The sequence below is a fragment of the Phaethon aethereus genome (assembly GCF_964289735.1).
Source record: "Phaethon aethereus genome assembly, chromosome: 2".
NCBI classification, from domain to species: Eukaryota; Metazoa; Chordata; class Aves; order Phaethontiformes; family Phaethontidae; genus Phaethon; species Phaethon aethereus.
The window spans coordinates 83631351-83656354 of NC_138582.1; the positions used below are offsets into that span (position 1 = coordinate 83631351).

A 25004-nucleotide genomic window follows, 5' to 3' on the forward strand; every position below is an offset into this window, starting at 1 on the left:
AATTTAGTGTATCTGAAGATGTATTTAAATGGAAGAGGATTCTTTCTCGTCTCTGTTGTCTGTAGCACCAGACGAGGTAGTTTAAAAAAAAAAAATTTAAAAAGGTGAATTTAGAACTAAATTTTGTACAAATGAGGGCTGTGGTGTGGATAAGTCATCCTGCCTTGTTAAAATCTGTGTGGTCCATGCGTATCTTAACATCACAGCTACGCTAACATATTTTAAAACTGTTACAGAAAGCTAAAGTTCATGCTTGAGAAGACAGGTTGGAGTGAGGAAGAGAGATATAGTCTTAGATATGAGGCAAGGAAGTACAGAAGAACAAATACTTCTGTGAAGTATTGTGAAGTACATCCTGTTATGTGTAGGCTGATAACTGTAGAGTCCCAAAGCTCAACAAGCTAGCCTGAATTCTGGTGTCAGGATTGATACCATATTGATTCTGGAATAAATTCTGAATTGAAGATACTTGTCCTTCATGAAACCAGTCTGACAGACTGGACTGCCCTATCTTGTGTTGGTCAAAATACCAAGTAACTTCACGTGTAGAATGCAAATGCTCGAGTGCAACTTCCCTGTGAATCCTGTGTTGTTTTTCTAAAGCTGCCAAAACAGTGGTTCTCAAAAAAAAAAGGGGGGGGGGGGAAGTGGGGGGGAAAGGAAGAGAAAAAGCTTTCTTGAACTGATTTTTACCTAATTGGGAAATAATCTGCTTGAGTATTGGGTGTCTAACCACCTGAAATCGAAATGCCTCTAGTGTTGTAACCATGAAGTACAGATGGAGACTGGGATGCAACTTTTTGGTTCAGTTTTAAACTTAAGTCCGTTGAAGTATGGATGCTTTTACATCTCCACACATACTTCCAGAAAGAGAAGCATTTTCTTATAGGTGCAATTGTGTTGGTTTCATATGAGAAACAGCACTTGATGACTTGTCCCGCTTTTCAAGCATGCTGTAAAAGCCCACCGTTTAGCTTTGCCCAAGTACTTTAAGACTAGGTAAAAAGGCATTTCCTGAAAAAACTGCACTACTCAGCCTGTTGGATTTTGGTGCCATTTGGAGGCCATTGACAAGACGGCTGTTAGTGATGTGCACTAGACAGAAGTGATTCACGTTGGGTGACTCATGTGAGTTGATCAGCTACTCGTATGACACATCCTGGCATAGACAAAAACAGAGAGAATATCTCAGTGCAGTGGAAGTTTTATATAAAAGGGATAAAAATGGAAGTCTCACTGATGATAGTAGTAGCTTAATAAGTTTTTGTTAAACCAAAATAAATAGGGGGTTGAGTTGAATAAAGACTATTGTGAAACAGTAAATTTCCACCTGATGCCTCATGCATTGTTGCTTTTAACATTCCTGTTTGTGTGTGTGACACAGGAGCTTAAGTAGCAAAGGAAATGAGAGTTATTTATTGGAAAAGGCCTAAAAAAGCTTTCAATGGAGCTGATGAAAGAAAATAAGTATTTGGAACTTTTTTGCATAATATTTACAATTTTGGTATCTGGTTTGTGACTGGATAGTAAAATTCTTTTCAGCAAAAATCAAGCTGTGTTAATTTCATCAATACTCATGTATACCTGAAATTTTCATGACAAGTTTTGTCTCCAACATAAAAAAATTTCAGGATAAGATTTATCATAAATGTAAGCACCACACTTGAAAAATGGGTTGTCTCTGTGGTGTATGTGGAGCTGGGACCCAACTGAAGTGGCATCCAAAAGAGCATAAGAATATGGGTTTCTTTCCTCTGCCATGTTGGAAAATTGCATGATACAAGAGTTGCTGTGTGGGAAAGGCCAGGAGGACTGATCTGAGCTGACTGTGTGTAACAAGGCATTTTTTTTAAATGCTTGGAGGGTGTTAAAGACAATTCAGCATACACTCTTCTTTGCTAGCTGCTGCTTTTTAAAGAAGAATTTTCAGCCTGAGCAATTGAGCACTTTTTTGGGGGGATTGGAATTAGTACTGTTTGCTAGTTGGAACCTAATTTTTTTTTTTTTTTTAGATTTCTAGCTGGTGACTGAGGAGAGCATTAAGGGCTGCAGCAGACTGTCAGCTAAGTTTGGTAGCTTTGGAGCCCTGTGATCACTCTGAAGCTGAGTGGAGACCTGGGCTGTTGGATTCCCAGTCTTGTCATTTATCCTTCCTTTCTCTTGGGGCTTCTGTCTTGTTTTTATCCTGTCACTTGCTATGTAAAAATCCTCAAAGCTCTATGCTTGGCAAGTGGATCAGGATGGTCAAGACCAGACTTGCCCTCTGTCCATTAGAGTGAGACAACTCAGTTGTTTTTAATCTCATGTCCCACTTAAGAGAGTCATGGAATATAAGAATACTAATTTCCTTTTAAGTTTATATTCCTGGCATTGCAGCTTGATAGAAGCTCAAAGATGTCTTTATCTTTTCAAGGTTTCATTTGGTGCCTCACAGGGAACATGTCCAGTGCAGACAATCCCTGTAGACCTTCACAGCTAGGCTTAGTGTCTCTAGCAAGCACATGCAGACTGTGTTGGGGAAGACAGTGATGAATTTTTGAGTGACTGGTTTTACTCATTTGCTTTTGGCCTTCCTTTCTAATGGATCTTTTTAAACTTTTTTCAGTAACATGGATTTACAATGAGGAGCTCATTCAGGATAGAGGATACTGTTTTTCTGTGTTTCCATGGGACAGGAGAAAACAGTGCACACATCTGTGATTGAGAACATAGATGTGAAATTTAGCTAGTAGGAATGTGTCTGCTCTTATACAAGTGTTGATAAGAGCAGCCTACTGACTTGAATTTAGCATTTAGTAATAGTAACATTTTGTTGTCACTAGCAAGTGATTGGGTATAAGATTACACTTTAATGTTGAACTACAATAAGTCTGTCCAGTTTAACAAGTAAGATGAATACATTTAAGTGGAACCACTCGAAGTCAGATTTTTTGCCTACATGGTGAGTGGATTCATAATTTCCTTGTTTTGCATTGCTAACAAACTTAAAAACTGTAATCTGACAAATTATAATCTGCACATCAGAATGGGGTAAAAATATAAATTAAATGCTTAAATAGTATCCACCCACTCATCTTGGATATGCATCAGGTGTGAAATACTATACGCCTAAACTCTGTGCTAGTAATCAAGTTAACGCTGAGTATCCTGTAGTTGCCTACGAAGTAGCATAACTGTAGTTAAGTTTAATCTGTACAATTGCTGATTAAAAAGTTAAACACCTAACAAAGCACCGTTGCAGGAGACATCACACTGCTAGTCAAACTTGAATGTGACTGTAATGTGTAAGTGTAATTCCATGGTTATTCTTTGTTTCAATTTTTTGTCAGATTCTTCCTCATTGTAGGAATTGTGACGGTATGCTTATCGATATTCCCAAAATTCAATTTTAAACTGGCCTCTAAAAGGCAGTGTTGGTATTTAACTTGAAATCACTTCTTTTTTTAAGTGTGTATTCATGCAGCAGTGTAGGACTTAGGTTTTCCAAAAGCATTCTGAAGTCTAGTTTTGCAAACTAGAATGGTCTTATGCTGTGGGTTTTTCTAACTTTTTTTTTTTTTTAATTTTTCAGGTGGCCGAGATAAGCGTGGAGGCCCCATTCTAACATTTCCAGCTCGTAGTAATCATGATAGAATACGGCAGGAAGACCTTAGAAGACTAATTTCATACCTAGCTTGCATTCCTAGGTAAGTTATGATCACTTAATAAGCTCTGAAGCAGTAAAACAAAATAACTGGTATATGTTGTGGTATACACACAAGCTAGAATACTGAGCAGGTTAAGAAAATGAGCAAATTCATACCAAGTTCTGTCAGTTACTGTTTTCAGACTGCTTTTTTGGAAAAGACCTAAATAGTTGCTCTACCTTGCAGAAGAAAGGCAGCTGGCAGAATGGCTGGTATGCTTTAGCTGGAAGTAGTTTGTGTCTTGGAAATGGCACTGCCATGCCATATTGCTGTCACTGTGTTTAAGATTGCAAATACAACTCAAAGGCTTTCAGTACGTTAATAACTACAAACATGCTGGTCACCATTCACAATATGCCTTGTATGGACTGCAGTCAGCACAACACTCCTAACTGTTATTTGTCTTAGATAAATTATAGTGTCCTGATATATCACAGGAATAACCAGGAGAGAGAGATGTAAAATTGCTTCTATAGGTCTCAGATAAACCATGGAGAGATGTGTGAAAGTACTGATTTCATTGTATTATAAAAAATTTTAGCTATGAATTACAATATGCTGTTTAAATAAATTGGCAGAAATAAAATCCAGCACTTGTGTGTTTGTGTATATATAAATATTTATACAAAAAGTTTGTTCACATAAAACTTTTTTTCCTAGTAGTAACTGAATTGGGGGCAAAAATGATCTTAAGAACTTGATTTTAAGTCTGCCTCAGAATCTGGCAACATTTGGTGCAGACTGGAGCAGCTCTGACTGTGCCTGAATCTGTTTGCCCATGACCTCAAGGAGCAGTTGTCATTATAGTTGAAAAAATAATCCCGTGGACAACATCCCTCAATGCAATATCTTCCATACTTCTCTACTGTGTTGATTTGTAGGCACTCTTCTTTGCCTTGATGTAATCAGCTATTGGTTTCAGAGTGACAGAAGTGCTTTCATAAAAATACCTTCTAGACATCTAGTTAAGAGTGTGTATGGCCTTTAAAAGCGATTGTTGGTAGTTCAGTTATCCTGGTCTTTATTTCACCTTAAAGTATAGGAGTGGTTAGTGTTCACTCTTGTTGTTGTTGTTAATTGGTTGGTTGTTATTTGAGGGATTTTGGGGAGAAAGAGGAAGGAGTAGGGGAATCAGTCTTGAGATTTTTATATCTGAAATAATTTGACTTCACATTTGAATGTTTGACGTATATTCTAGCCCTCTAGAGCTTCAAGTTACTAGAGAAGTTAGTAGACAAACAGACATCAAAATATGACCAAGAGATTTTTCTAGACGTAATCTGGCAAAATATGGTGGTCCTCTAGCAAAAGGTGTGTGTTAGTTTAGCATCAATAGACTTCATATAAAAATAAAGTTAGTGTAGGTTTTTTTCTCTGCAAGCATGGCAAAGCTTTGAGAATAAAGGGAACTTTATTAAAAGCAAGACTCACTTTCATTCAAGTCATGTAAAACATGACTGGTCATGCAACTCTTGCTAATTAAGAAGTCCCAACTGGTACAAATAGCCCCAAATAGTTTGTCTGTTGATTTGTTATTGCAGTACTGTTACTCTAGGTAGCTGAAGATTCAGAGGTATCTGTTGGTTTTTTGCAAGAGATCTAAACACTTAAGGTGATTTGGTCTCACAATTTTACTACTCTAATGATTTATTTGATTTAAAAATATTGCTAAATTTAAGACACCAATGCTGACTGGACCAGATATTAGTGTAGTTCAGGTTTACCTAACAGATGACTTTGACTGTAGCCTCCCAGAACAATTTTTGTGATCCTTGGCCAAAAGGGATTAATTCTGTGTCAGATGATGTGGCCACATGACAGGAGGACACATCTGCATTGTATTACATGGTGCTTTGTGCACCCCAGTAGATGTATGCCTCGTGAATTAGTGGCACGTACTATCCTTCTCAGTTTGTGTGGTAGGATAGGGATGGGCCAAGCTGCGCTTGTATAATAGTATGCAGCTTTTCAATAAAGAGTGTATCTTTAAATCAGTAGTTGTTTTTGTCCTTTAATTGTGTGAGGCTATTAGAAAACATTTTCACCAGGGACAGAAAATTGTACCTTGTAGCCTAGATGTATTCCAAGCTGGTCAGTTTTAATGCATTTTCCTGCTGCCATTGCTATTTTTGTCATTCCTATGGGCAGGTAGGACAGCCAGCATTTATTTTGATAAAGTCCGTTTTTAAATGGTGGGGGGGTTTTTTGGTTTTTTTTTTTTTTTTTGGTAATCCAACTTTAAAAAAGCTCCTTTTCTAAGGAACCTGTATTACCACTTCTTTCAGGAGCTCTTCGGCTCTCCTGCATCAGCCATAACTCATCCTTCTACAATGTGGCCAGTGAGCCTGTGTAAAGTATGCCAGTGAAGCTTCTCTACTTCTTGGACACTCTGAAAACCTCACCACATGAACTCCAGAATTGCACTTACATTAGTCACATGCCTGAAAGTGACTCATGTACTCAAACAATGGACATTTGGTCCCTTTTGATAGTCCATTGGCTATGATGCATTGGTTTTGAAATATTTTCCCTTTCCATCTTAAAAAGGTCATGTAGCAAATTCGACTGGAACAAAATCAAAATTTCTGGTGTTGTTGGTGATTGCCACTTTGGATCATTGGCAAGCACTAAGTGTACAAAAGGTATTGATGAAAAGAAATTAAATGTGCCATTCCCAGAAGAGTTGCCAGAGAATTTGGGTATAAGGTCTGTCAACTCTTGGACAGCAAAATTGAGCTCAAATTTTGTAGAAACAGGTTGATGCGGTTTTCTTCACAGCCATAAAATGCTTTCTTATCCATTAACTATCCACAAATCGATCCTGCTACAGAAGAAAATGTCAATAAAAGGGGTTGGTGGTTTTTTTTCCCCTCTACAGACTAACACTCTTTAACTCTCAGATAATATGGGGCTAGGTCTGAGAGAGTTTAAAAAAGTTGCAAAGTGGTGGGTGAGAACCATATGCCATATTCTGTCTTTTAGAGGATCCCCAGTCATTAGAAAGGCATGAATATTGTCATTAGTAAGTGAGTGTGTTCTGAAGAGTCAGTTGTAAATGAATTACATATTGCTGCTTCAGTAAACATATCTTTAACGTGTGTGTAAGGTAAAGGAAAAACTAGACAGGAAGATGAATCATTGTGAATGTAAACAATAAGAATGAAGGAAGAGATAAAGGCAGATTATCAAATCAGCAACAGGTGTAAACCTGTCATCTGCAAGGAGTTTGGCAGGGGGGTGAGAAGCTTCCTGAGAGGTTCATGAGATCTGCTGTACGTGTCAGCTAGTCAACAGTGAGACCCTGGTGAGGGTGTGGCAGTTAGCTGAGAAGACCACGTTCATTAAGCAGTGTGGTGCAGTACAATGCTGTATTTGAAGTTGGAACGCTTGCTTGATAACCTTTTGTTCTTTCTTCTACAGTGAGGAAGTATGTAAAAGAGGATTCACCGTCATTGTAGATATGCGTGGGTCAAAATGGGACTCCATAAAGCCTCTGCTGAAGATTTTACAGGAATCCTTTCCCTGTTGTATTCATGTTGCACTGATAATCAAGCCAGACAATTTCTGGCAGAAACAGAGGACTAACTTTGGCAGCTCTAAGTTTGAGTTTGAGGTAATTTCCCCTACGGTATAGAAATTTACATTTATTTCATGGTTTTAAGTGTGCTCACTACTGACCAACGTCTTGAAAACTCTCAGATAAATTATGTTCTAGATGGGGGGGGTGGGGGGTACATTAGTCCAGTGGTGCTAGGCAGAAGGCGGTTTTCATCTGTGTAGGCTAGTAGGCTAGCTGTGCATGTTGTCATTTGTGTTCTTTTTCTGCGGATGAGAAGGATGGAATTGGGGTTTTACTCCTAATGATAAAAAGTTGGGTATCATCTCTTTGTTGTCTTGGTCTGCATTGTGGTAATCGTGATATCACCAGCATCCTGTGCAGAGGAAAGCAGACAACTGAACCTGCTTAAAGCAGCATGTTATCCTCCTGCTGCTTTACACAAAGTCAAAATTTAATCACAGTGGCAGTCGAAAGAATGGTTGCTGTTCTCTCCTTAAGTGTAGTGAGATAAGAAAGAAGTAAAATGTTTCTCTCATTTGGGGAAATGCCTGCAAGATAGAAGGCTGATCAGAATTGATATTAGAAGAGAAGTGTATGAGAAAAGTTAAGTCATGTGGACTTCTTGAACAAAATAATCAATTGTTAGAAAGAGAAAAACAAAAACTTGAAAGAAAATTTCAAATTAATTTCAGTAACAGCATTTTTTTATTTTCACTTTTATTTTTTAGACAAATATGGTGTCTCTGGAAGGCCTTACCAAAGTAGTTGATCCTTCTCAGCTAACCCCAGAATTTGATGGCTGTTTGGAGTACAACCATGAGGAGTGGATAGAGATCAGAGTTGCCTTTGAGGACTACATTAGCAATGCAACCCATATGCTGTCCAGACTGGAGGAGCTGCAAGATATATTGTCAAAAAAGGAAATGCCTCAGGACCTGGAAGGTGCTCGCAATATGATAGAGGAGCACTCACAATTAAAAAAGAAAGTCATTAAGGCTCCTATTGAGGACCTTGATGTGGAAGGACAAAAGCTGCTCCAGCGGATACAGAGCAGTGATAGCTTCCCCAAAAAGAACTCTGGGTCAGGGAATGCAGACTTACAGAACCTTTTACCCAAAGTATCCACCATGCTGGACAGGCTGCACTCAACACGGCAGCATCTGCATCAGATGTGGCATGTGCGGAAATTGAAATTGGACCAATGTTTTCAGCTCAGGCTGTTTGAGCAGGATGCTGAAAAGGTAAACGATTGGGGGAAGGGAGCATAAATGGGTGCTGCCATTGATGGGAACAAGGCTTGGCAGACTTGAAAGAATTACCAAGGATAACTGGAAATAGTAATTTTTGTCTTTAGGGTTAATCACTAGCCTTTTAATGAGAAATAAAGGATTTCTTGATTGAGAGTGACTCTTAAGTCTTCTGGAGTAAAGGTGATGGGGTAGTAATTCCAAGCTGTAACAAACACAGATAACTCTCGCTGAAGAAAATTTTAAGTGGTAGTGACATTAAAGCTTTTGCTTTGGGAAGTTTTGTTTCCAGACAGATGCTTTTGCATGCATCAAATGAAGATGAATGCTGGTTACTTTATAAATACAGATGACTTGAGGACTACATCAGTCTCCTTTTGAGTGACCCTTGGGATTTGAGTGACAGGCAGTCAACAAAATCTGAAGAGGATGACATGGGGAACTGCTTCATTGATGCAGGAGTTAAAGTCCCAGGCTAAAAAATGATGTATCTCTTTTGACAGTGCATATGTCATTAACAGGGGACTGAGTGATCTCAGAATGTTTCGGGTTAACCAATCCCTTCAAATGAGAAAGCCCTTGATTGTCACAGAATTTGAAGAGGAAATATGGCAGGCAGTGCACTTTTAGATGAGCTCAAATAAGACCTCTTTTCATCTAGAATGGTTTTGCAATCACTTATTATTAACTTGTTGCCATGGAACAAATAACTGTAAGGAAGGGTGGGGAGTTTTTGTCTGGGAGAAGTAGTAACTAGACTATGCAGTCAAGTGGTAAGTATGGTCTTTGTCAGGTTTCTTAAAATAATTTGTGTAAGAATGCCTGAACTGGTTGAGACCAAAGTTAAACCAGTATCCTGCTCTCCAGCAGTGGTCATGAGCAGATGCATGGGGAAGAGTAAAAACAGAGCAAACATGTAATACTTCTCCTTCCTCCTCCTTCTGCCGTTTTCTTCCTCCGTACTTTCCCTTATCCTGATCATTTCAGCTCATGGACTTTCTTTATACTACTTTTAATGTTTTCTGCTGTGTTTAAAAAAGAAGTAATTTTTATAAAGTGCCATTTAAACTAAGTGTTTCCTGAATGGGTATAGCTGAAAATAGTAGGGGTATGTGAAGTGTTGAAAAAAATTTGGTCAAGTGAATTTAGAGTTATAAAATTATTTAGAAAATAACAAGCTGCTGGTGTAGTATTGCTTTTTCTGGCCTGAAATGCTTTTCAGCAACCTTTCAGCCACTTAATTACATCATTAATTACTCTTTCTTACAGCATGAACAGAATATATTTGGTGATGCTAATGTGGTACTGAAAGATCTGTTCTTCATTTACTCATCTAAAAGTTGCTTACAGAAGTTGGGCTTTAAGAACCTCCTCATGAAATACTTGAGCCTGTGGGGTTGATTTCTATCCTGCCATGTGGTTGCATAAACTCCTGTCTGTGTTTCCTAGGTTCCCGATTTCAAGGATAAGTGTATATTAAATTAACGCATCTTCTTGGGCCTTGGGATGACTGGTGAAGGGATCAGGAGCACAAGTAGTGTTCTTCTCTGTCCTTTCAGTTGCAAGGAATGATAAAGGAAGAAATGAGAAGAGCCAGGAGATTAATACCTGGCTCCAAGCCTAGTGTCACTGGCAGTATTTTGGGGTTTTTGATCATGGGTCAGTTTACATGACACCAGGTCTGTTGACAACAGATGGGGTACACGTGTCTCAAAGGGGAAGAGGATCTTTGCACAGAAGTTAGCAGGGCACATTGAAAGAGTTTCAAACTAGATTTGAAGGGGGAAAGGGAGAAGACCAGGCTCACTAGAGCATCCCACAGCATTCACATGGAGAAACTGGTGGCTCATGGTTTAGACAGGTGTACTTTTCGCTGGGTAACAAACTGGCTGGACGGCTGAGCCCAGGGAGTTGTGGTGAACAGAATTAAAGCCAGTTGGCAGCCAGTCACAGGTGGTGTTGCCCAGGGCTCAGTATTGGGGCCAGTCTTGTTTAATATCTTTATCGATGATCTGGATGAGGGAATCGAGTGCTCCCTCAGTAAGTTTGCAGATGACACCAGGTTAGGCAGGAGTGTTGATCTGTTAGAGGGTAGGAAGGCTCTGCAGAGGCATCTGGACAGGCTGGACCAATGGGACGAGGTCAGTTGTATGTTCTTGTGGGAGACTTCAACTTACCGGATGTCTGCTGTAAATACAATACAGCAGAGATGAAACAGTCTAGGAGGTTTTGTTTGTGAACAGAGAAGGACTTGTGCATGATGTGGTGGGTGGAGGCTGTCTTGGGCATAGCAATCTCAAAATGACAGTTTTCAATTCTTGGAGAAGTAAGCTTGGGGGTCAGCAGAACTGCTACCTTGGCCTCCCAGAGGGCAGACTTTGGCCTGTTTAGGAAACTGGTTGACAGAGCCCCTTGGGAGGCAGTCCTGAAAGGCATAGGAGTCCAGGAAGGCTGGACGTTCTTCAAGAAGGAAATCTCAAAGGTGCAGGAGCAGGCCATCACCATGCACCGAAAGATGAGCTGGCTGGAAAGAAGACCAGCCTGGCTGAACAGAGAGCTTTGGCTGGAACTCAGGAAAAAAGAGAGTTTATGACCTTCGGAAGAAGGGGCAGGCAACTCAGGAGTACTACAGGGATGTCATGAGGTTATGAAGATTGAAAATCAGAATTAACTTGTGTACTTCTGTAAAAGACAATATTAATTTGTTGGTATTTAAAGGTATTTAAAAGACGAGTAGATGCTTAGAGTCATGGTTTACTGATGAACTTGGCAGTGCTAGGTTAATGGTTGGACTCAATGATCTTAAAGGTCTTTTCCAAGCTAAATGATTCTATGATTCTATGATTCTTTAAAAACAGAGGGAAATGGTAGGCACCTCAAAATGGGGTTGATAGCAGCTAGCATACCTGAGAATTTATTTTTCTCATCAACCCATGGAAAAACATTAAGAAAAAGGTTTATGTAGTGTCCCAATTCATTTCTGGGTTAAGACCCTTCCCTTAATCTGTTTGCAGCCCTTATTTCACTGCTTGTGTCAGATTAGATTTCATAGCTGAGGGCTGCTTCATCAGTGTACGTCTATGTCTGTGTGGTTTAGTTAGGTGCAAGAAAGAGCTTGATTTTTGGTGGAAAAATAAAGTGTATTGTATGGGGAGGAATAAACATGTTTGTTTTGGAGGACGTGCACAACTCTTTGCACAAAAAATCTGGTCTGATTCAGGAGAAGAGAAGACAAAAAAGGGGTGAGGTGGGAGGGAATCTGATCAGAATTGCTCTGTAGGTATTTGAAGGCAGCAAAGTCAGACCACCTGAAGAAAGGTGGTAACAAACAGGACCAGTATCTATTTTGGATGATTTCCTAACACATCTTCACTGTAGTCTAGATAAGAAACTGAAAATTTTAGAGAGTATATGATCAGCTGTCTCAGTTGTCTAAGCTCTTTAAACTTTTTTATTTGTTTACAAACGTCCTTACAAATTGCTCTGTAGGTATTTGAAGGCAGCAAAGTCAGACCACCTGAAGAAAGGTGGTAACAAACAGGACCAGTGTCTATTTTGGATGATTTCCTAACACATCTTCACTGTAGTCTAGATAAGAAACTGAAAATTTTAAAGAGTATATGATCAGCTGTCTCAGTTGTCTAAGCTCTTTAAACTTTTTTATTTGTTTACAAACGTCCTTACCATATTGTGGTCTACTTAAGATTTGATTTGTCATGTACCTGGGTGCTCTGGTAGCCAGCTTATTTTAAAAGATCATTAAATGAGTGCTTACTGCTTGTGGCTACCATTTTTTTCTGAACAGTCCTTTTCAGCTTATCCAGAGAATAGGTGGGTCTTTTGAGCTGAGATACAGCAAAAATTTCAAACCATTGTGGAGGCGAGGGCAGGGTGTTAGACTTAGCCTTTTGCTGTGTTGCTTGGTCTTTGAAAACTTTGTCTTCCTGTGCCACTGTTAATGTACTTATGTACCTTCACTTACAGTCATTGTCAGATAAAGTCTTTCCTAAAATTTGATTGATTATTAAAATATTTTTTAAAACAAACAAAAACCCCAAACCCCAAGAACAAACGTATTTAAAGATTATCCTTAAACTTGTCTGGAAGAAGGTAATGTGTAACTCTGTGCTCAAGTATAGCTTTTAAAAACTGTTTAGCAATAGAAAACTTGTTTTCAAATCTGCTGTAAAGTTATGAACTAAATATTAAACTTGCTGCTGAAGTACTTGATCAGCAAGAATGAATTTACATTTCATTTCCATGAGTTGCCATTTTCATTCTAAATTACTAAGCTGCTGACGTCATGAAATACGGACACTAGAGAATGTATAAGCTTGGTAACTCAGGGCTGTTCTCTAAGCCTGTTTGTTTACTGTGACTTCTTTGTGGTAATGAAGTTTATAACTTCATGATTATGATTTTATTGTAGCTTGTTGAGGTAAACACCTATAGTAAAGATCTAACAGCCTCAGCTGTTTGGTCCAAAAAGTCAGATTTCTGCAATGATTTGTTTAAAATGTACGGTAACTTGCAGTGGAAAGAGCAGCAGTGTTGATTTTCATGGCCTTTGAATCTGTCTTCTGTGTTCACAGATTTCTCATGTTACTTGCCTGTCATTTCTACCATAACAAATTAGTGATTTTTTTTTTTTTCCACCTTTTCCGTATTATTTTCTTGTAGATGTTTGACTGGATCACACACAACAAAGGTCTGTTTCTGAACAGCTACACGGAAATTGGAACCAGTCACCCGCATGCGATGGAGCTTCAGACACAGCACAATCACTTTGCCATGAACTGTATGGTAAGAACAGGCCTCACTTCACATGACTGCCATATTGTCTGTTTGCTCTATGTTAAGGTAGAATTTGTAAATCATAAATGTAAATCATTCCTTCCGTTACAAATAGTGCTAATTCATATTTGAGCAGTGAAATTCTAAAACACAAAGAAGGAAAGTAAACGATAGCCAAGTACAGAGGTATTGTGATCAAGCAACAAAAATATTTTGACCAATGGTAGTATTCAGCACAACCTCAGCACTTCTCAAATATATGCATCCAAACTTCTAGAACCTGGGATGTGTGTTTCAGTACTGTTTTGACTCTTTTAGGAAATTTCAAGGAATTGTGTAATATGGAATTTAGCGTTCTATACAGAAAGAAATAGCTCGCAGGATCTTCTGAATAGACTGCAACTCATACGAAAAGTTGTGAGAAGTAGTGATAACAACTGAGCCTGGTACAGTAATTTTCCCTGTTTTTAAGGAGACACACTTCTAATTTCTGGTGCAGTATAATGGAGCTAAACCAAACAATTTTTTTGTCAAATATGACCTTAGGATAAGCTATCCGTAAAAATTCCTATTTTAACTGGCAGTGAGTGAAAGCTATGTATTTTCAGTTTCATAAATCCCTGTTTGGACATGAAGACTAAATTCTTAAGTACGTTTTAGGTCCTTTTCACTAGGAGGATTGGAGGTGTTTAAATAACTTTGGAAGTCTGGGCCTAAATCCAGTCCCTGGCTGTCAGGTCAGTGAAGGAAGAACACTACCACTCTTGTTAGAAAATAACGTCCTCGGCAGTCCAAAGATGGGAACTGAATTAAAGTATGGTCAAAACAATCAACTTTTGCAAGGGGATGTTTTTGGACTACTAATTGTAGAAAGAGAGAGTGGCAGAGTAAACTTTACTAGTAAACTGAAATCATGGAAGGACTAGTAGGGCAGCTCTTGTGTATTGCTAGAGTTAGGGCAGTAGGAAACAGGAGCAAAGAATGTACATTGTTGTCTTTTGCACCCCAGCTATGTTTGCAAACGTTAAAAAAAAATAAAAATCAATAGGAACTTTTTGAAAAGAGTAAAGCAAATGCTGGGGAACATTGTTATTAAGTTACATAAGGATGTAACTGACCATTATGTTTGGAAGGTTCACTCCACAGGCATGGGGAATTGCTCCTTTATGGAGTACCTCATTGCTGTTGTTCATTGCCCTGCATATGAAGTAGAACAGAAAGAAACTCACAGAAGGACAGTAGGTGTCATTGTCATGAGATGGCTTTTGGAATTTAGTAATTTTGGATAGCCTTCCAGGCAATTCTTGGGCTTGTACTCTAAACATTAAATTCTTCTTCTTCTGTAAGTCTGTCCTGGTGTTGGTCACTGTTGTCCTCTTTTCTTCAAATATGATTACTTTTTTTTCCCCCTACTTCCGTACTGTTCGGATGCTATCAACAGTTGGAAGCACTTGAGCGATGTAGCATAATCCCTCCTGCTCTGTTTTTGCTATTAGTCTTTTGCTGTTAATCTCTGTTTTGCCTGTTGTAGTTATATGCATTATTTACAGGGGACTTTTTCTCAGTGTGTGCAATGATTTCTTGAAGCATGCAAGAAGCAGCTTAAATCTGGGGAAAATTAAACAGACCAAATATGCAAGAGGGGGAAAACAAGCCACAGTTTTTTCAATGTGTTTCTGTAGGATAGCCCCCAAGAAAGGTGGTTCTCTGGCCCAGAATAGGAAAATACAAATTCAAAACAATCAGTCCCTTGTTTTGATGTGAGAAGCATTCAGGTTTTCTCAATTTTATTTGGTTAAATGGCAAAAGCCTTACATGTAGATTGGGGGAAAAATTTTACTGAATGTGACATAAAAAAAATGAAGTGAGCTCATTGAATTTTGGCAAGTCTTATTTTTCACTAGATTTTAACTGGAGAAATGTGGGGCAGTCTTAAATCCTGCAAGCACTTTCAGCTTCTCACTGACCACTCTTCACATACAGTCTGTGCTTAACAAGCACTGTTCCTATCAGTGTAGCTCTTAACTCTTCAGTAATCAGAGTTGATTTAAGATCTCTTATGTGAATGTTCTAACACTAGAGATGGAATTTAACTTTTAACCCATCTACAAGCATGCAAATTTATTCAGTTGGATGGGGTAGAGGAAGGAAGAGTGGCAACTACATCGTAGGTTTATTACATGGAGGAGATTTGGAAGGCTTTTCATTGTGGCCCTATGGACCCTAATAGATCTTGCTTTCCAGGGATTTTCTTTAGGCTTACTTGAGGTGGGGAAGGGCTGTTCAAAGGATAAATGCTGCCCAAGCAGCTAAATACAACCTCTTGCACATGCTCACAGCTTAACCCTGATAATTGAAGTTGCAGCTGCTGTTCTCAACACGTTGTGGTTGCTGCAGGGCACATGCTCCCTTCACAGCAGGTGCTACCCTCTGCAATAGCTGGCTCTCCTATCTCCCCTTCCTTCACAACTAGCAGCATGACTTTCCAAGAGGTGCAGGAGGACAACTGCTACAGCTGCTTATGCCAAACTTGGGTGAGAAAGAGTGACAGCCTTTGGGTGAGATGCCAAAATTTTAATCTGGTCTTCCAGTCTGAAATGAGCCACCTGGATGTAAACCGTTGTGAAAGCTACTTGGTTCCTGTCATGAACAGGAGTTGGTTACATCAAGGACAAAGAGGATTTGCTGAGTATTTCTTTTTTCCCTGTAATGGCTTTCTGCCATTTTTAGAATCTAATTTTCAGTATTACAGCACAAAGTAGATGGACGTTTAAACCAAATGTTGTAAAACAAAAAGGTGAGGAATACATTGGGGGAGGAAATTTAACTCTACTTTCATCAGTTTCATTAGCAAGCGATATGTCTAGGAATCTTATGTATTCAGTATGTGACAGGCTGATGTGGTTACACTTCAAGGTAACAGGAATAAGTTCATGAAAGTCTCAAGCTTAATACGCAGACTCGTTCTCATTGCAGTGACACTGTCCCACAGAAAAGCTGGGTAGGTGCACTGATGCACATTGAAGAAGGACATACCTTTGGTTACCATTGCTTAACACGCATGTTTATGTGGCTAAAAAGGCTGCTGTCTGAAAGGTAGTTCACGTGTGCAGCTGTAGGTGCTATCACTGAAGTCAAGAGGCTGTGCACTGAAAAACGTCAACACTGTGTCTTTACAGGGCAAGTAGATCCTGTCTTTCCTAACTGTGGGGAAAAATAAACTCATAATGATTCTCTCTGTAAAGATGAGAATGGTTTTTCAGTACCATTTAAAAGGCCTGCTTTCAGCAACAATAAATTGCTGTTGTCAAGTCCTGAGATTTATTAGAGTTAAGCAATACTAAGTTTCAGCTTGAAGTTCCTCTTTGGGTGACTAAACCAATGCTTCACTTCTCAACTTTTAAGGGAGAAACTTGCAAATAGGGCATCGTAGCAGTTGCAAATACAAAAGTTATCTATCTACATTTTTTGAACTGCAAAACTAAAGTACCCATGATTATACGATTAGTCAGTCTTGTATGCAAGAGTGGGAGAGACTGGTGCTGTGCCTGTCCGCTCTTTTTCCTGCTGCTTTCCACACACTTTCTGGGACACAAGGGAAACAAAAGCAATCGTGAAGTATGGGTGAGAAGGAGGATGATGTTATCTACTTGAATATTTTTTGTACTCTTCTTGCTACAAATGGCCTTGCTTTCATTAAAGTTTAATTGTGCCTCTCACTTGAGCAGGTGAGGGTCAAAATGATTGGAAAGTGCCATAGGCAAAGAGCAGCTTTCCTTGGAGAAAGCTGACTCTGGCTACTATTAAAGGACATGCTATGGCTACTTCTTGTCTCAAGGGTGATAGAACCATCAGTAGAAGCTATGTTTCTTAGCTGTAATCCAAAAAAATCTTATGTCAGCTGCAAGCATATTGCTAAGTTGATTAATACTGTTCTCAGAACAAGCTGTTTGCATATACTGGAGAAAGTGCCAGAGATGAGCTCTGATGAGAGTTTTGGGAGTTTAAAATAGAAGTATGAACACAACGCTTGAATCTCACTGGGTTTACAGAGTTAAAAGTTACAAAGATTATGTACTTGGCATGGCTTGCTTAAATCCAGCCAAGTGACTGGTACAAATGAAAGCATTAAGAAGGTTAGGTGAGGTGAAATCAGCTTAGCTGACAGCTAGTGTGACTTTTTCCTTTTCCTTTGTACTACTGATAATTTTCACTCTTGAACTGCCTTTTATTTTAGGTATATTTTTATAACCATACAGAGTTGTCACTTGAGATACACTTAAGCACCATGTGAATTCTGGACTCTCTTGGGTCCTGTGAAACTTCAGCAAATGAGAGCAAGACCATAGGTTGTGAATTGTGCATTCTTTCTCAGGTTGATTTGAAATGCAGATTCTCACAAAAGATACTGTGCAGAATGGTGAATAACAGTAGGTTAGCTCTTCTCTCTTGGGGAGGATGTGTCACTTTTGTGGGTTTTTTTGATTTTTAAACTAATGAATAACTTAAGCAGGGCTTTCAGTAAAAATAAATAAATAAAAAGTTAAATGGTAAAATCAATCAACTGTCCAACAATCTAACATCCTTAATAAGACAAGATAAAGACTTAAAATGGGGATAGGGTGGTAGAGTAGGTGAAATGTACTCAGTCAAGTTTTTGGTAATTCTGAATAACCATGATTTAAGTTCAGGGAGCGCACAACTGTGAATCCTGGTCAGACTGAGAGGCTGTTTTTTGACTGCACATCCGTAAAGGATTCTTTCTGGTGCCGGAGCAGTTAATGCTTAGACGCAATGCTTGGATGTGACCAACCTGAGAAGAGACTGAGAATGCAAAATTAGTTCAGGCTATTTTCAGCTTCTGAGTAGCACTCCAAAGTCAACAAAATGAAATTGAATAGGCTAGATATGCAACCCTTAAGAAGGAAGAAGCAAATAAACAGAATTTAAAAAGCAATCAGCTGATGATGTGTTAGTACAGCAACAAGTATGTTCATGTCAATGGATCATGAACTAAAGTAACAGACAGTGGTGTTACTGCAAAGAAGCAAATCTTATTTGCCTCTTGATACTTATTGGGGGTGCTGAACCTAAGATTTGTGAAGATACTGCTCTGATTCAGTTGGTCCTACTGGAGAACTAAGTCCAGTTTAGAGCCCCATACTTAATGTTTTAACGGGGAACATCCAGATGAAAATGATGTGGCATTTACTATGTGAAAGTGAATCTAAGGGAAAAGTAAGAGGGGGAAGAAGGCGGTGTTCATGTTGGGCTATATGGTCTTGCATTAAGATTCCCCAAGTCCACCATGAAAACTGTAGGAAAGAGATTACAAATTTGAAGAAAGTTAGAGTGAAATTATATTTCATTCATTCCAGTGCTGATAGCAATGGTTAAATAGTTACCTGAGAATACTTTGAGGTTCCTTGTAGTTGAAGAACAGGTTAAACACTTCCCTTAATTGTAGTCTGGATGTTATGTTGCTGAATTTATTTTTTTTCAAGGGAAGAGGTCAGGTGATACCTTTAGTTGTTCTGCAGCCCTCATCTTTGAAGTTTGGATTCCCAAACTCAGAGTTTTACTGTTGCTGCAAGAGCAAGAATAGAAGAGATGATAGAAAACATTTAAATCATTAAAGCAGATGTTATTTCATACATTAATGCTATACCTTGTCTTGGTGGCCATTTGTGTGTGAAGAGGCAGATCATTTGGAAATTTCATTGCTAAAATACTTTAATCACAGACTGATAGTTCAAACTCGCTACAGTATATATGGAGATGCCACTTACGATGCTTATGGATAACATCACTGGGGTGGTAGTTTTAACAACTGAATGCTTAATAGTCTCTGTATCAGAAAACTACTGTTTGAAATCCTAGAGCTAAACAAACGTTTTCTAAATGGGTCTGGGAAAGTCAGGAAATAAAATAGAGCCTCCAGGGCATCTTCCAACTTTATTTTGTATTGAGTGTGATAGAAGTTAAGTTAAGCTAGCAAGCTGTCAACTATATTTTCTCCTGTGTACTTGCCTTTTAGGCACACACCAAAGAATGACACAGTGCACTACTGCTTGTGTTAGGCTACTAATCTGTGTTGCCTTGTTGAGCAATACTTTTTTATATGTACAGTCTGTTTAGGGAATAATTCTGCAACGAGGAGCTTTCTAGATACTGTAAGCTGTCTTTCCAGCTTCTGGCTAAAGGGCATTGTGAGAGAAAATAGTTGTACTAAGTAGATTTGTGTACTTACTATATATACTGTAATACAGTAACTAGAATTGTTCCCTTTTTAGTTTTGTTACAATAGTCATGTCTAACACAATGAAAGAAATGTAGTATCACTTTAACCTTTCACTTTTTGGACAGTTGATACACATTTAGAAGCTGCAGATGTTTCATGCAGATTCATATGATGTAAATAAGATGGCTGAATGTCTTTAACAGTTATTACCTGATAGCTGTTGCTTCTTTAATTAAAATCAGCATGTAAATCTGTGCAATGAATAAGACTTCAGTCCCTGGGGAATGAGCACCAGCTTACTTGGAACAGTGTTTCTCCAGCAGCGCACAAAATATGTGTTTGTCATGTAATAATGAGAGTGGACCTGTCTGTCCTTTTAGAAAATTGAACAAAATTTGTTAACCTTCAAAGATCCGTTAAAGACAGTCCAATTGTAATGAGTTGCTATTTGAGATTCTTTTCCTCCTTAATTAATCTGTCTCTTTTGGGTCATTGCATTCTAAAATACTGAAACGTAAACCTTTAGTAGATATACCCGGTCATCAGGGATATGATGGGGAGGAGGGGCAGGGGAGAAAGATTAAGACTGTTAAAAGATTTTTTTTTTTTTTTTTTTTTTTTTTTTTTTTTTTGAGGAAAGGAATGTGGTATACATAGCTTGGAAAGTCTTCAACTGTCAGCATATTAATTCATATTCATACTACTACGGGGGGTATTCTTCCACACTGATGAAGCCAGATTTCCATGGGAAAATGAATGCATTTTAACCACAGCTCAGTTTTGATTTGTTTAAATTCACATTTATGGTGCCCTGTCCTTCATATCTAACTGATGTTCCGGAATTTCCCTTTATGATGATACACAAACAGTTCAAATGGCAGTCTAATACAGCCTTTATTCTCTTCTCTTTTGACATGTTTTTTTCACACCACTTTAAAGACCATGTAATGGCTTTCTGGATTCATTTAGCGTATGTATTTATGCTACATACACATTAATAGGCCTACATGCTCTCCAGTCTTTAAAAATTTGTTGGAAATAGCAGTTCTGTTCTCTTCCAGTTGTTTGTGCTTAAAAGGACAGCATAGATGTGTGGGATAACCTATAAACTGAGAAGGTGATATTGTGCAGGCAGCAAAAGCAGCCAACTCGACACTGCTGTGCTCAGTTTATTAAGTGGACCAGCTGAGATGTAGGCTATTGGGTGTGCTCCTTCTGGCATACATGCACACAGTTACAATTAATAGAGACCTGTGCCAATTACCGCTCAGATGAGTCAGCACAGTGAAGCCTGGAGGAACTGCAACACTTACTGCAGCCTGTCAGTGTCAGGCTCTGCGCAGTGACTTGACGCCAACAGGTAATGGTTCCACCTCAGATGCTCAGTGTCTATGCCACGTTGGGTGTCTATGTGCCAGCGTTCTCCTCTGACCTCTCTCACTGACAGGGATACAGTCAGATTTTGGCACAGGCTGTCTGTCACACCTCTCAACAGTAATAGAACCATACAGTTTTCCAGCAGTTTCAGGTTTTGTTCTTCTGTCACTTTTTCTCTGTGGCCTTTACTGAGACTTGTTGCAGTTAGTTCTCTCTCCCCCTGGCTCACTGGACTCAGTTCCTCAACCCTTGATTGTGACAGGTTGCGATGCTGCTGCTGCTATGTAGCTAAATGCTCTATGGCATTTGCTGTGGGCTTGCATTCCAAGAAAGCACTGCATGGACAAGAGGGAAAAATATTTCACTGCAGAATGTTGAGATTTTAATGGTTTTCATTGTTTTCTTCTCAACCGTTCTGTGGGATAGTGTTCAGCAGTTTGGCCCCACATGTAAATTTTTAGAATGTAGGCAAGAATGAGTGCAGCTAACATAAGTAGCCAACGGACGGAGCAGTTTGTGCTGCAGTTCATGCAGAAAGAGACAGCAAGTCTGCTCAGAACAGCATCCATGTCCTCAGCAATGGTGGTGATTTGCCCCAGGGCACAGTCCCCAGCTACTGCTGGACTAACTATCCCTATAACATCAGAAGCCTCAACGCAGAGGGAGCTCCAGAAGAAGGACACAGTTCTGCAGGTCCAGGGCTGTAGGGGAATGCTTGTGGCCTCTTGCCAAGGCTGGGGCAGCAGGAGATGGTTTCCTTGCTTACAGGAGGTGTGTGGTTATTAAGCAACTGTGTCACCAAGTAAAGGAGCTGCAGGAGGAGGTCAGCAGTCTGCACAGCATCAGAGATAATGAGAAAGAGATTGACCAGGTCTTTTCCAACACTCTGCAGCTTCAAGAGCCCAAACTACCATCTGTGCTGAAGAGAGGAAGGTGTCAGGCAGGGTCTTTGCCTGTCTGTCTGGGAGGTGAAGCCTCCCATGATAATGAATGTTGGAAGATAATGACTTTTGGCACTAGGAGGAAGGTTTCTGCTCCACCTGAAGATTTGCAGCTACAGAATAGGTTCACTGACCTTATGGCTGAGGAGGAGCTGGGAGCTTTCAAATAAAGAATCTGTGCCATCTGAGTCTGAGCCACACAGGAGCACCAAAAGAAAGAGGCGAGTGATGGTAATGGGAGATTCCATTTTGCAGGGAATCGAGATCCCCATCTGCCAAACTGACTCATTCACTATGGAAGTTTGCTACTTGCCAGGGGCTCAGATTTGGGGTGTTGAAGAAAGGCTGCCAAAGTTTGTCCAGCCCTCAGACTGTTGCCCCCTACCACTCTTCTGTGTGACCACCAGGCTTACTGCTAGGGGTGACCTGGAAGGTCTCGAGCATGACTGCATGGCTCCAGAGGCAATGGTCAAGGGCAAGGGAGCCCAGGTGGTTTTCTTCTGAATCCTGCTGGTGAGAGGGTAGATGGATCCTGCAGGTCAACAACTGTTTACACAGCTGATATTGGCAACAGGGTTTTGGTTTCTACAACCATGTGACCCTCTCTGAGGATCAAGGATTGCTATTCAACTTAAGTGGGGCAAAAGTATCTTTGCCAGCAGGCTGGACAACCTGATAAGAGCTTTAGGGTAAGAATAATGGGAAAGTGAGAAGAGGACCAACAATCAAGTGACAAGTGGTGGACTGGGTAGGCAAGCAAGGGGTCTGCTGGTATGTGAACAAAAGGGACACTGTAATCACCAAACGGGTGAACTGGTGTTGCTCCAAGTGTACACACACAAATTAGGATGTGCCTACAGGACAGCATTATGTGGAAAGCTCTCATTCCCTTCCTGGGAAGTCACCATGACCAAGTTCTTCTCTGAAGTACCTGTATGCCATACTTGTATTATACAAGGAGAGGTTGAGAGAGCTGGGATTGGTTACCCTGGATAAAGGAATGCTTAGGAGGGATCTTACATGTATAAAAATATAAATATCTGATGGGAGGTAGTAAAGAAGACAGAACCAGACTTTTCTCCATGGTATCGAGTAACAGAACAAGAGGTTATGGGCACAAGCTGAAATACAAGAAATTCCATTTAAATGTAAGAAACACTGGAACAGGTTGCCCAGAAAGACTGTGGTCGCTCCAACCTTAGAGATTCTCAGAAGCCCACTGGACATGACCCTGAGCAACCTGCTCTGATTTTGAGCCTGTTTTGAGCAGGGGGGTTACACTAGATGGTCTCAAACCTCAAGGATGCTCTGATTCTAAGAACTTAATTCCAGATGTATCAGAGTCAGCCCAGTTGAAAGAGGTGTCAACTCAGCATTATATCCAGGTAGCTCTGGAAGAGCTACTCAGAAACCTTTTGGTGGTGAAGTTGTTCTTGTTTCTGGCTTTGCAGGAATCAAAAACACTTGATTGCTTCCTTTGAAAAATATTGTTTCTTCATACAGAATCAGAATAGGAACAGATTTTAGATGCCTTAGGCCAAAATGCATATGTGAGCTAAAAGGAAAGAAAATTAGAGTGACTAAGAGCCATCACTGAGTAATGCCAGTATGCTATAGAATCTTTCTGATCTTTGACCTTACTTGTCTAGTTTTCAGTGCTAGCTCTGAGACAATATAGTGGCAGGAAAATAAAATCTAAAACTATTGAACTCCTTAGAATTCAGAGTGCCGTATTTTGTTACTTAAAAAGTGGAAATAGTTTCAGAAGTTGATGTAAAGATTTATAGAGTGATGTTCCACACATGCATATCATGGATAGATCAAGTGCTTACTAATTATACTTTGATTTTCTTACATTGTGTGTGTCTGAATGTCTTGTTGATTTGAACGTCTGTAAAACATTCTTATTGAAGCTGTTGCAAAATACAGTTAACTTTTCCACTCCGTTGTAATAGTGGATCTTCATCTAATATGACTTTGTTTTAAGCTGACCATTGATGTTAGCTTGAGACTCTCTAGTCACTTCAAGTTGTCCTTCTCCCTTGTCAATAATACAGATAGGCTGTTGCATTATACACTTAGATTCCAAAGTTAGGCATGCACTAACTTGGCAAATAAAACCAGTCTATTCAGCAGTACTGTAATAAAGAAGAATTTTATAGAACTGTATCTCTGTATTTAAGTGGTCTGCTAACTTCCACTAATGTTTCCCTTCTTTTTCTCCATAGAATGTGTATGTAAACATAAACCGGATCATGTCAGTAGCAAATCGCCTGGTCGAGTCTGGCCATTATGCTTCACAGCAAATAAAACAGATTGCTAGTCAGTTGGAGCAAGAATGGAAGGCATTTGCTGCAGCCTTGGATGAACGTAGCACATTACTGGATATGTCCTCCATCTTCCATCAGAAAGCTGAACAGGTTAGTGGACGGGGAGGGCGCCAACAAAGTTTCTGTGCCAGAATGGTGAGTTGTACTGTTTGCTTTTGATTTAGACAGCAGTACAAGAGAGCTGGCGAGGCCAGAGCATTCATTTCTGCCTATTTCAGCTGATACTCAAATAAAAACTTGTTCTCCTCAGGACAGCCCACTGCCCTTATATTCTCCACAAAATACCTTGCCCACATCAATGCAAGATAAAACTTAGCCAAATTAGGTATATGAATCAAAATGAAGTGGACATAAATCCTTAACTATATAAAGCTTTTAAGTTGAAAGAAAGAAAGAAAGGAAAAAAAATAGTGTAGTCAGTATCAATATGATGCCTTTCCAACATCCCAAAATCATCACTTGTTCTGTTGTCCTCACCACTCCACCCTGATCAGTCCTTGAGTGTCAAAATTTAACTCATAGTAATTGCTTATAGAAAACTAAGTTGAACTGGCCTGAAAGTTGAGAAGCTAATTAACTGTCTTCTGAATCTGAAATTGTGGTGGGAGATGTTTACTTAGTATCCCATAAGAGATTCCTCCGATATTAAACAAAAATTTTAGCTTTAGGCGTATAACAATTATTTTAATTAAGTCATTAGCTGTGTGTAACTGTCAGAGAAGAGGTATATGTGGGGGAAATAGGAATAAATATCCCCGAGTTAATAGTCTTGATGGTGAAAGCATGTTTTCCCCTCAAGGGAATTCAGTTCTGAAGGAGTTGCTATGTG

General features: G+C 39.4%; 1 protein-coding gene across 1 annotated transcript in view; it reads left to right on the forward strand.

Moving 5' to 3' along the window:
• The window catches only part of TRIO (trio Rho guanine nucleotide exchange factor), a gene marked incomplete at its 3' end in the record, with an annotated part of 250985 nt that overhangs the window by 75010 nt on the left and 150971 nt on the right, over nt 1-25004 (forward strand). Inside the window, exons 3-7 of the mRNA XM_082015438.1 lie at nt 3572-3686; nt 7107-7299; nt 7974-8486; nt 13173-13295; nt 24074-24265. Of these exons, the coding sequence (XP_081871564.1) occupies nt 3572-3686; nt 7107-7299; nt 7974-8486; nt 13173-13295; nt 24074-24265 (1136 nt within the window). The remainder of the gene's footprint in view (nt 1-3571; nt 3687-7106; nt 7300-7973; nt 8487-13172; nt 13296-24073; nt 24266-25004) is intronic.